General features: G+C 40.4%; 1 protein-coding gene across 2 annotated transcripts; it reads right to left on the bottom strand.

Annotated features, from left to right (window-relative positions):
• Positions 1 to 4,008: 4,008 nt before the first annotated feature.
• On the bottom strand, positions 4,009 to 8,068 carry dmrt3a (doublesex and mab-3 related transcription factor 3a). Of its 2 annotated transcripts, none has more exons than XM_023414344.2 (2): positions 7,398 to 8,068; positions 4,009 to 5,383 (listed from the first exon to the last, which is right to left on the bottom strand). In XM_023414344.2, the coding sequence occupies exons 1-2, from the start codon at positions 7,789 to 7,791 to the stop codon at positions 4,362 to 4,364; spliced, it is 1,416 nt and encodes a 471-aa protein (XP_023270112.1). In that variant the 5' UTR covers positions 7,792 to 8,068; the 3' UTR covers positions 4,009 to 4,361. The 2 variants fall into 2 exon arrangements, with proteins under 2 accessions (XP_023270112.1, XP_087032194.1); XM_087176068.1 differs by having other exon boundaries at positions 4,009 to 5,374.
• Between the last annotated feature and the right edge of the window lie 4,933 nt (positions 8,069 to 13,001).

Raw genomic sequence — 13,001 nt, 5'->3', positions numbered from 1 at the left:
AAAAGGTCTTGAATAGTCTTGCTTGCCTGCCATTGGCAGTTTAAAGTTGAGGAGTTTCATCAGGACTATCAGACTCATAGTAAATACTGTCAGAGATTTCAGCAACAACTTAATATCTTTTTAATTTTTTTTATCCATACATCAATTTTCTGCCTCTTATCACTTATTATGGGTTCAGGTCACGTTAAGTTCTTAGCTGTATAAGGAATTGTTGTTTTATACAGCTGTGAAATGTAAATAAATTCCTGCTGAGTGTTTTACCTCATTCCTTGACCCGTATGACTGTGAGAAAGGTATTAAATTACAAACTCTATGGCAGTAAAAGGTCTTTAAAAGTCTGTAATTTCATTTGGTGAACACTGCAGAAGCCCTGGTAGGAAATAAGATTTTTTTTTTATTTTTATTTTTATTATTATTATTTATTTATTGCAAAATTTGTCTCCAACAAACTTCATACATACACAATTCCTGCAGCAGATTTTCACATTAAATGAATCGCCTCCTTCATTTAATCCAGCCTCAGCTGTTTGTTTATATTTCACCAGCTGGTGCCATATACCAGCTGAATTAAACAATAAAATGCTGATGTGAAATAAATGTTAACGTGGATTAAAAGTGATTTAAGTGTGGTGCAAATTCTAAGATTAAAAACCTGACATTCCCCTGGTGTCCACTAGGTGTCAGACTTTATCCTCGTTGTTAGTCACAGCTTCTTCTTCTTCTTCTGCAGAAACACACCCTTCCTCTGATGACGGCCACAGACTTGTAACAATTTTGTAATTAATCAGATTTTTCTATCAATTAATTGTTTTGGTCCATAGAATGTAAAACAAGGTGACAGATTTTACTTCATTAATAACAAATGATTCATAGATTATCAAAATTGCCATTGATTAATTTTGGGTAATCAATTAAATCAACTGATTATCTCTTCTTATAGACAAAAAACACAAAAACTGGGCTGAGGGTTCAAATCCCTGCACTGGTTCAGTAAGAACCTGCCTGCTGATTTATTTTTGAACAAGGTTCATGGTGCAAAACCTTTTGATATATTGCTGAGATGCCACTGAGCAACGTTTTAGATTCAAATCTGAAGAGAAGGACAGAAACTCCTCTTTGCCCCATTTTTCATTTCTGATTAGTTTTAAAAATCATGTTGAATTGGCCGTTAACAGTAGTGTTTGTGGTTTGATTCCCAGCTCCTCCTGTCCACATTTTGAAATGTCTTTGAGCTAGACGCTGAACCCTAGAACTGCTCATATTTAGTGGTGTGTGTAGAAGTCCTGAGTTATTGGTGCCAGTTGTTCAATTGGGGCTGTAACATAAGTATGTTATGCACCAGTTGCACCACTAGATGGCAGCATTTGACAGGTTTAAACCAGAGGATCTGACCAGGAGGGACAGGAGGAGGAACTAACTGAGGATGTTGTGAGGGTAAACCAAGCTGAAATGCTGTTGTGAGGAAATAAAGTCTCTCAGCATGTGTAACAAACTAGATTCATGTTTGTGGATGAGATGGAAAACACAAACCACTTTATATCAGCCTTTTTACAATCTACAAATCCTTAAAGGAACACTAAAAACTGAAACCTGTAAAATAAATGAATGGCTGACTTTTGTTGTGGTTACATATTACACACTAAGCCCTGTTTGTTTAACTATCTGTTTTCTATTTGCAAGTGGCCTCATGTAAACACACATTGTGAGTTGTAGGCCTCCATGTTGTCCCTAGTGTTTAAAACGTGTAATGCTTCTTTTGGGTTGGCTGTTTGGTGATTTAACAGGCTCTTGTTGTATCTACTGGGCTCACCTCAACACACGTGTGTGAATTTACTACTTGTTGGTTTGGGTTTTTGAGTCAAACACCCTGAGGAAGGAGGCAAGTGTGTATTTTCAATGTATTCACCCATTAATCAAAGGCTTTTTACCGAAGCACTTGAATTGGATTTTAATGCGACACAAATTTTTTTCTTCTCTAAAATTATAATCCAAAGGCCCCCCTTGCATAATTTTTCATAAATCTGCTGTATTTGACAAAATGTAGATATAAAGCTTGTGTAAATCCAAATAAACAGTAACATCTGAGTATAATCAGTTAATATAATCAATGATTTGCATTTCAGACACAGATAAGTGGCAGTGTAGGCAGACAACAACAGTACTTTGATTCAACCATAAATGAAAACAGGTGACTGTTCGTAGTGTGTGGGTAACCTATCAATTATTAGCTGCTGTAACTCTGACCCTGGATACAGTAAAACAGTTTTAATTTTAAAATAAATAAAATACTGAAAAACAATACTATGTCAACATATATGATGCATCTCCACCACACCTCTGAAACTGTGTTGGCCCCCACATTGAACAACACTGACAAAAACTGGCCCCTGCATGAACCTATAGTCATCTAATTTGGAGATATGTGGTTTTCACTGGATAGGAAGGGTTAGAAAAATTGTAAATGTCCAATATTTACCTCTGAAATGTGGAGGAGTAAAAGTATGAAGTTGCATAAAATGGAAATGAAAGTAAAAGTACTTGAAGTGTCTGCACAAGTACAGTACTTCTGAGTAAATGTACTTAGTTACATTCCACCGCTGTTCATCCAGCTTTTCAGTGTGACTTCATTTATTCACTGTTTTACCGATATGCTCGATACTGCACCAGACTCAGAGTATCAATTCAAAACAGCTTCAATTTTCAAATACCAGTGATGAAAAGTAACTAAGTACTCATAAAGTTTTGTACTTTAAGAACAGTTTTGAGGTATTTGTACTTTACATGAGCATCTCAATTTCCTGCTACTTTCTACTTTTACTGCACAACATTTCAGAGGCAAAATATTTTACTACATTTACTCCACTACATGTATTTGATAACTTAAGTTTGCAGATTCACAATAATGATACAAAAATATAATCAACTAATAAATTATGACCTATAGTTTAGGGTTATAAGACTTTATTGATCTATACCCTGCAGTATATACAGTCATTAAAATTAACTGCATTTTTACCAGTTGCAACATTTAAGTGACATACATGTTAATACATCGCTGGATATTTTCTATACAAAAATATGCAAAATCATTTTTTTTAAATAAATTTTTTATTTATTTTTTTGGGAAATTGTCAAAATTTAAAATCCCCCTGTTCATCATTAATAAGCAGTAGCTATATAAACATTTAATAAATAGCTTATAATGCTCTATAATTGTAAGCAGATATAGGCTAAGTTGTTTATTAATGGATTTGTCAATCGCTCCTTTGTGCAGCCATAAGTGGAGGCTGTTATACGGCAGATAATAAATGACAATATAGTAAAACACACTTATAATAACATAAAATACACCTCTTGTTGACAGATACTGTGCTTTGATATGCTTAAAATGTCCTTATAAATATATCCGCTTATAACTACATTATATTGCATATAAACCATTTCTGAAGTGTTTTTATAGGCTACTGCTTTATAGGCAACTGTGTATAAAGTGTAACAGAGTTCTGCACATACTGATAATACTGTGAGTGAATGTTCTGTGGTTGTGTGTTGTGTTTGAGACACGGCTGCTTTAACTTATTCTGGATGTTCTGATCTTTATATCAAACTCTCCGTATTTTCTCTCTAAATCTTCCTCTGGAACCAATTGTTTCACCTTCTTACAATGTTAAAATTAGTGTCTGGATGTATTTGTTATTATGTCTTATTTTACAAAGTAAGAGCATGAATTTAATTACATTATTCTGCTCTTACAATATTGACAGACAATTTTGGGTAACACTGAACCTCCTGGGGTTTAATGTAACATAATGCATGATTAAATAAGAATGAAAGCAGCTAACCACAGAGCAGAGATGTTTGTTAAATATAAATTTACAACATTCCTGTGGACAAGTCCCAAACATTTGTAAACACACACAGGAACAACAACAATAACAACAACAACAAAAACAACAACAACAACATCTCAGGCCTAAAGCCCAGAATTCAGTCAAGACAACAGTCCGATCCATTTGGACAACTCAGATTTATTTGGCATACTCTTAATAACATGCAGTGGTGATCTTTACATCGATAGTTTTCACAGTAATAAACATGCTGACAGGAAATAGGTAATGGATTTTCAAAATAATAGAGTGATCACAATGTGTTACATTCATCCGTTTTGGTCAGGTCCAGTGACATCTTGAAAGCACGAGGGGTGATGTGATGTTGGAGGATTAACATCACCGTGACAATGGGTGATTGCTTACACACACGCGCGCTCACACATACACTCACACTCACACACGCACAGGTGTCCTTTCAGAAGAATATTTTTGGTTCTCCCCTGCTGCGTTAGTCCATCATCAGCATGTGTTTTAGGTGGATGAGCTCAGGATGCGGGAGTCTGCGGAGTCAGACCGCTCCTCGTACTCCTCATCAGGGGAGTAGAGGCCGGGTTTGGGCCCCAGCGTGCAGCTCTCCTCCTGGATGCTGATGCGTTGCTCCTCGGAGGGTCTGGAGGTGAGGATGGGGGAGCTGCGGAACACGGAACCCCCGGGGCCGGCGGGGGCTGCGGGGGAGAACGGAGATACGTACTGGGCCGCTGACCGGAGCTGGTACTGCTGCTGCAGGGCCATGGTATTCCACAGAGTCACGTCGTTGTGCACGAAGGGGCTGGCCTGGCTGCGCGTCAGAGAGTTGCGCAGCATGAGCGGGTAGCGCGTGGGCTGCGGGAAGGACGGGTGCTGCAGGGGGACACCCAGCGGGCCCGTGGAAACCACGCCCGAAGCGGAGTCGGACGTGAAGCGGAGCGACTCGGGCACCCGGAAAGCGGAGCCCACCGACCACTTGGCGGAGGAGGACACCGGGTGGTAGGAGCCCAGCGTGTGCTCAAACAGGTGTCCATTTGAAGGCAGCACTAGGGCGTCCGGGTGCGGGTCGGCGTGCGTGTGCGCGCTCCCGTCCGAATTCCGGCTGGACAGCAGCACCTCGATGGCCCCCACCAGATCCCCCCCACAGCCTCTGAGGATGAGCTCCAGCACAGGAGGCTTGTGAGCGGGGAAGATCTTCTTGAGGACCTCCAGCGGCGGCCTGTTGGCTCGGAGGCTGAAGGGCAGGTTGATGGAGCCGGCGAGGCCTTCGATCAGCACGCTCTGCTCCCCGGGGCTGACGGGATACTTGTGAGGACTCTCGGCCTTGGCCTCCTTCTCAGCGCTGCCGGCTTTGGGGAGGCTGTATCGGGTCTCCTCCGGGTGGGAGGGGGTTTCTGGAGGCTCCGGGGTGTAGCAGGAGTTCGGTTTGGATTCCTCTGGGGAGCTGACCGGGTCCTGCTCCTTCTCACTGGAGCTCCCCCCGTTCTCGCCTCCCGACGCCTCATCGGGGCCGTCCTCTGTCGGCTCTGCAAGACGAGGAAACAGAGAGTCAGGAGTCAAGTTTGGACAAGAGACACAACAAATGTAATCCTGCAGGAGAGGCATGCACCAAGCTGACAGAGCATTACATGAATTCGACACTAATCTGACTCCTCTCTGCACGTGACCTCCTTCTCCTATTAGAAGCCCTGTAAGCTCTCCTCACGAGGAAAGGTAACACACAATTACTCGCTTGTCAACTTGTCTCCAACGCAGCGATTTATGGAGGATTTACGCGGCTCTCCTCCTCTCCCCTCTCCGGAGCTGTTAACACAAAGTGCTGACTGCGGTGTGTCGATGCCTCCTGACCACACTTTGTAAACAGATCGCCTGTTGCTCGGTAACATCTCATCTGAAGTTGACCTCCCGCGAGAAATATGGCGATTAGATTCGATCGGGCCTGTCCGCTACTGATGACTGTCATCTTTAACCCGCTCGGCCCCGGAGCTGATGAGGAGTCAGCTGATCGGTGCTCGTGTCCTAATGCTGTTAGTCCAGCCAGGTGGAGGCAGGTGAATAGGAAAACAAATATGTATGAACTCATTTAATAATTATTTAATTTAATAATTTACTAATTATTAGTCACATCTGACCCGGAATGACCTCTTGACCCCAAGGAGGAGTAGGCCTGTTGAGGACTCTGCTTTTTCATACAAATCGAGACAGGCCTGTTCACCTTAAAACAGCTGAAATTAAATTGTTGAAAAAATTATATCAGACATAAACTGACACGTTTTGCAGCCTGTGAATAAACACTTAATTTCATTTTCCGGAAATAAATCATAATTAGACAGAAATACTGCTGCTTAAAATTAAGAATTTATAAAAATGTAATCTTCGATAAATACAGAAATAAAAACAAATCTACTCTCATGCTGGTCTCATTACTCTAATAATTACCTGGGGAAATAGAGCCATTAGCCATTAGTAAAATATTGAACTAATGAAGGTTCATTCATTCTAAATACTTTTTTGAATTCACATTTTTGATTGCAAAAGACAAAAAAAACAAACAAACAAACAAACAAAAATTTCGAAGGAGGTTTGTGGCTTTTTTTTACACAATCAATAATAAAATGTCAAAAAATGCTTTTTTTTCTAAATATTTTGTGAAAATGTCACAAAACACACAGTAGTTTATTTCACCTTCAGTACAACACACTGGATATGCAGTATTTATAGGCTATATATATATATATATATATATATATATATATATATTTCATATCATCCTGTCAAGTTCTTTGATTTTTTTTTTAAAAGATAATCCACATAATGTCGACAAAATCTTGATCTATTTCTGTATTTATTTAATAATCTGCTTCTTTTTCGTTTCGTTTCCTATCTCTTGTCCTACCGTGAATTTCTAACGTGACATTAATAAAATCATCTTATTTTGAAATATGTGTAAAATGATAACAATCTAATCCTTTTTTACAAAAGGGTGTAATTCAAATATATCACAATATTCACCATAGAGAGAGATGTGTTATGTAATGTTACACAACAATTCTCTCTAAAACAAATGACAGCATTTTAATACCCCTTTAAACCACTGGCCAACATTTATATCTAGAAACCGTCTAAAACCTGTTTGTACAGGCACATGAAGATCAGATAAACATCTTTGATTAATCTTTGCTCATTTAGAAATACTTTAACCTTTCCATATTTTCATTAAAATATGTTTTTCCATAACAAATGTTTTCACAGTTTTATGTGTGAGAAAATATGTAAGAATACATATTGCCAGCAAAATCTTCCACTTTGTAATTTATTTTATTTTTTAAGCCAGTAGTGGCTAATGATAGGCACTAGTTTAAATTTATTCCTATTCGTTTCTGTTTTGTTTTTTTTTTGCTAAATAAAAAGTAGTTCAGAATTTTAGCCAATTTGTCATTCTTCATTATTTATATTATATGAAATAAAAAATAAAGTTTCCAGCAGAGATGTAAAGCTGGAGCTGCATCCCGCAGCTCTCTTCTTCATCCTCCCTCCTACCTGTTTGTGCTCCGGCCTGCACCGGCTCCGTGCTGCTCCACCGCAGCTCCAGCTCCTCTGACCTCGGCGGGGTTTCCTGGTTCCCCTCGCCGGATCCGGCCATGCCAATGCCGGGCAGCACTCTGAGGGACTCCGGGATGAGGCTCTCCAGACTCTCGTTGGCCTGCTGCCTCCGGAGCGCCACCTGCGCCGCCATGACGCGCTGCCGCTCGATGATGAGGATGCACTTCTCGCAGGTGCAGTCCTTGAAGCGGCAGTAGCGCTTGTGACCTTTGAGCCACGACAGCACGCCGTGGTTCCGGCACCGCGCGCACTTGGGGGTCCTCTGGAGCGGAGCCCGCGGCTGAGACACCGGAGCCCCCATGTACAGGTAAGGCGACCCGTAGCCATTCATTCTGTCGGACGCAGCGTATCTTCAACGACGCACAAGTGCGTGTGCGGAGAGGCGAGGCGGAGCGGGAGTGTCGTTGTCAGCAGCGGCAGCAGCAGTCAGAGGGATGGAGCTGGACGGAGCTGCGCTGCTACACGCATGACAGGATGAGGATAAGAGGTGTTGGCTTGTAGTGGAGGATCCACCTTTCCCGCGGCTGACAGCACAGATATGCATCAGGCTGACACGCACTTATGGAGACGAGTAACCAAACGCTGTTACTCGCGTCAAAGCGCCTGCACGCTGCAAAAAAAAAAAAAAAAAATGCGCATGTTAGGCTGAAGTGGGCGAAAAAAAGCTGCCAGTGAGGATCAGATAACCCACTGAGGGTTTCAGAGTTTCCTTTAAAACGGGTCAAGATTCAAGAAGACTGGAGACACTTCTGTTCGCAGTGGAAACAAATGATCTCCCTGTATTTACAGACCCAAAGACTTAATCCTGCAGCTGAAATAACATGCTGAGATTCTTTAAAGGCTTATTACAGATGTGTCTTTGGAGAGCTACAACTTTACTATTTCCAGAAATGATGTCAAAAGACCAAACTGTAGTGTGGGCCTGTAATATGGGATTTTAAAAGACTGTACAAGAAAAGTTCCTGCATGAAACAAAGAACCCAAAGACACATTCAGATGTGGTTTAAAAGACAAAATACAAATGCAGGAGTCAGTACATGATCTACTGGCACTCATAAGAAGATTATTTTAAAAGCATATTTAACATGTCACACCACAAAGATGAAATTTAATCTGCAAAAAGTATCATAACAGTAGGCTATAGGCCTATGTGTAGGCCTATGACCTATAAGTCCAAATTCAACTGTTTCACTCTGTCAATGCCAATAACAAAAATGTGACACCCCAGCTGTCAAAACTGCTTTTCTATAAAGAAACATTTCATAGATTTTATGCAGGAAAACTGAGTCTCTGCATGAAATAAACATCCATTTTTTAAAATTAGGTGGTTAAAAAACGAAATGCACAAGTGCATTTACATAAACAGTCGTTTGCCATAGTAGTTGTAGATTTAAAAAAAAATATGAGTCCTATGATTCACATTCCAACAATTAACATGAAACAAAATGTAAAACTGAATGTGAAAACAGCTTCAGAAATCTATAAGCCTGCAGTTTCAGTCTAGACTCAAATGCCAGCTGAATATAAAACGTGACATCCCAGACATCAGACCTGAGACATTTTATAGACTGTATGACTGAGGTCCCTGCATGAAACAGATGGAACATTAATTAAAGTTTAAATTTGTAGATTTGTAAATTATTCAAATACGAGGCATGTTTTTCTTATTGTACACATGGAACACAGAACATGGAAATTCAAGCTGCTATATAGCATCATGAATACTTGTAAAATAAGGGAAACTGCACCAGAAGTCAACTGAATATCAAGTTTAACATCTCAGCTGTCAACAGTGAGACACACGGGACAAAAAAAGCTAATTAAAACATTTTTTAGGACATTTAAAGACTAAATGCAGATTCAGCACCTTCAGCACCACCACCATCAGCTTGTAAAGTTGTAAAAAAAAATGGACACATAAATGTCTATTTTACAAATTCAATGTGAGAGAAAACATGAGATGAAACTGAAATAAATACTTTAAAATATGTGCGGGCAATGAATTAATACTGAAATGTGACAAATGTGTCATCCAGCTGTCAAACCTCTGGTCTCTGATCTGTAGCTCCTCAGCTGTAGATCCGCAATAAGGTTCGTTTTAAATGCAATAACTCGACTTGTGTTTTGAGTCAATTCATATTTAAAGAGTGAGGAGAACATATGTGTGTTGTTTCCCCTCCGTGTTGCCTGCAGGCCCGCAGGCTGCACACACTTTACCTCGGACAAAGCGCGCGCTGCTTCTCGCACCTTTTACACAATCGTACATAACTTAGATGATTAGGTCTCTACATGTATAAAAAGCCCTTTGGGAACTATGTCGAGGATGCTGATATGTCCCTTCTGCTGGACTAATAGAGGGCATTGAAACATAACACCGGACAAAGCCGGGGCCCATTTCTGACCGTAAAAAAGGTTTATTCAAGCAAATAATGGGATCCGAGGCCGCGCGGCTTACAGAGAATAAGAGCACGGTAAACTTCCCCACGTGAAGCCGGTCTCCAGGGCTATTAAGCTTTTAATTGGAAAATAGCAGAGGAAATTTCAAGGTGACTAGAGTGGCTTTGCAGTTTGTGCCGGCCGAGTAGATTTGTGGGAGTGGGAGGCGGCGGGTGAACGCTTAATAAATTTATTCATGTTGTTCGTTGATAAAGAGTAAAACACAAACCGGAATAAAAGTTTATACTGCAGCCTGCATTGTAATTGACATAAAGCCTGATTGTCTCATCTGTTTTTTTTTTCTTTCTTTATTCTGATGCACTGCAGGTTGAGGAGGCAGGGAGACTGACACCAGGTTAATGTCTTATATGCAGAGATCTGTGCTCGTGCTCATGTTGTCTATGGCACAGTGATACAGTGTGTTTTGAATCACTTTGTGGTCATTTGTTCCTTAATGGTCATTTTGCATCCCTTTTCGGTCAATCTGAATACAAATTTTGTGCCTCTGAGGTGATTTTGAATCCCTTTCGTGGTAGTTTTACATCCATTCATGATCATTTTGCATCCATTTGTGATCCCTTTTGTCATTTTATGTCTTTTTGGTCACTTTGCCTACCTTTGTGGTCATTTTGCATCCCTTTTATGTCGATTTGTTCGTAATTTCACATATCTTTGTGGTTAATTTGTATCAATTTTTTGTCATTTTGTACCTCTGTCCTTGTTTGTTGTGTCTCTTTGGAATCTTTTTCTACCTCTTTTTGGTCATTATCTCTTTAACTGAGCTCTTTGATTTTCATACAAGGAAATATTGACGTCCCTGAGACACTTGTGGAGAAGAGTTCGGTCCTAACCATACTAGTATACCATTAGACCTGCAAAAAATGTAAATATTGTGGGTTACACAGACCAACTATGTAAGATAGCAATATCTGCAGCTAAAATATGAAGCGTTAGCTCACCATCGAGAATTGGAGTTTGTTCCCAGAAGTTTTGATTGTGGCACTGTAACACTGAAGCATTATAAACAAAACTGCGCTTTTGTAGTGCAGTTCATCCAAAAAGTGATATTTCCTTCTTCGAGTATTTTCTGTTTCATGTGCATCCTCAATTTGCACATAAAAACCTGAGTGAAAATGTAGAAATTTGGAAAAAAAAATATCTTGAAATTTCACAAAAAAGTTTTTATACTTGGCTGAGGTGGAAAAGTATTTATTAAAGAACAATATGACAAATGCGACCAGTATGAAACCAGTTTAAGATGATTTTAGTTTTGTGTCAGCAACAATATCAGGCTGTGGCATTCAAACCACGATTTAATTAATACAGTCAATACAATAAAATAAATGACTACATAAGTACTTTCATAATGTATGATGTGTAAACTAGAGCAAGAATAGGTTGACTTTCCATCTCACTCGGCAAACATCTGGGATCTCATGTTTATTTTAGCAGAGGAAACTCCTGCAGCCGCTCAGAGCTGAAGGAGGAGCTGACCTCTGCTGACTGGGGTTATTATTAGGTGCTGATTGGGGGCGTTGCTGCCACTCAGAAGTCCTGTCACAGAAACGCTGATTTAAGGCTCCCGGGGGAGGCGGGACACCAAGCTCCTACAGAGGAATTAGCCGGACATCTGAATTAGTGAGTCGTTTTTTTTGTTGTTGTTAGAAAGCACAGAACGTCAGTCAGATGTCGCTCTCCGGCCTCCAGGGAAAAAAGGGGAAGTTTATAGTGTTTTTGAGGCTCCAGCAGAAAATGTTTGACCTGAGCATGGATTCCAAATATGAACCACATCAGCACTAACTCTAGGCTATATTGAAAAATTAGTTATTCTACTTTTATAGTTTTGGATTTGACGCTACGTGATACAAGCTTGTGATTGGCTACTGGGGCAGTTATATCACATATCATTTTTAGATCAATCCAGAATAGAATAAATTTCAGGTGAACCTCTGACTCAAAGATCCGGATCTTCAGGTCTATGATAGCTCCTACCGTTATAAATACTGTACATTTTGCCTCCATTTATGGTGTATTTGCATCTCTATGTAGTTATTTTGGCATCCCTTTTTGTCATTTTGTGCCTCTGTGGTCATTTAGAATCATTTTATGTTAATGTTGTGTTCCTTCAAGGTCATTTTGCATCTATTTTTGGTTATTTTGTATCACTTCGTGGTAAGTTTGAATTACTTAGTGGTAATTTTGTGTCCCTTCATGAACATTTTGCATCCCCTTTTGGTCGTTCTGCATCCCTTTTTTGTCATTTTGAGTTTCTGTGATCATTTTGCATCTCTTTGTGGTCAATTTGTGTCTTTCAACTTTAAACCTCTTTGATTTTCAAGCAAGAAATATTGATAGTGACGTCATACAAGTTTTATTTCTGTACTCGAGTCCCATGCAAAGGTATAAAACATAGGGCAAATATTTTTAACTGACTTTAACCGTTTCTAACATCTGAATGTAATCTTAATTCACATCCCTGAGACACTTGTGGAGAAGAGTTCGGTCCTCCTGAAGGCGGCTCTGTCCTCTCAGGTGTAAAGACGAATGATGGGTAAGCGTCTCAGCGGCCTGTTAAGTTGGTTCAGTCTGTCTAGTTCAGCCTGTTTATTGGTGCTTGGCTCTCAGGGCTGGACGTTTATGACCGGAGCTCTGCCTGTCCTTCAAACAGCTCTGAGATCCTCTAACACTGGACAGCAAACACACAAACTACAGCCGCCACACACACTAACTACAGCCACCACACACACTAACTACAGCCACCACACACACTAACTACAGCCACCACACATACTATCAACTACAGCCACCACACACACTAACTACAGCCACCACACACACTAACTACAGCCACCACACACACTAACTACAGCCACAACACACAAACTACAGCCACCACACACACAAACTACAGCCACCACACACACTATCAACTACAGCCACCACACACTGTCAACTACAGCCACCACACACTGTCAACTACAGCCACCACACACTGTCAACTACAGCCACCACACACTGTCAACTACAGCCACCACACACTGTCAACTACAGCCACCACACACTGTCAACTACAGCCACCACACACTGTCAACTACAGCCACCACA

The sequence above is a fragment of the Seriola lalandi genome, unplaced genomic scaffold (assembly GCF_002814215.2).
Source record: "Seriola lalandi dorsalis isolate HSWRI2012SDOR001 ecotype SW California unplaced genomic scaffold, Sedor1 jcf7180002054524, whole genome shotgun sequence".
Lineage (NCBI taxonomy): Eukaryota > Metazoa > Chordata > Actinopteri > Carangiformes > Carangidae > Seriola > Seriola lalandi.
This window is presented reverse-complemented; position numbering and strand designations above follow the sequence as displayed.

Coding starts and splice junctions, on each gene's coding strand:
- dmrt3a (XM_023414344.2), bottom strand. CDS start 7,791: ATGAATGGCTACGGGTCGCCTTACCTGTACATGGGGGCTCCGGTGTCT. Junction 5,384..7,397: donor GCAGGCCGGAGCACAAACAG/GTAGGAGGGAGG, acceptor CTCGTCTTGCAG/AGCCGACAGAGGACGGCCCC.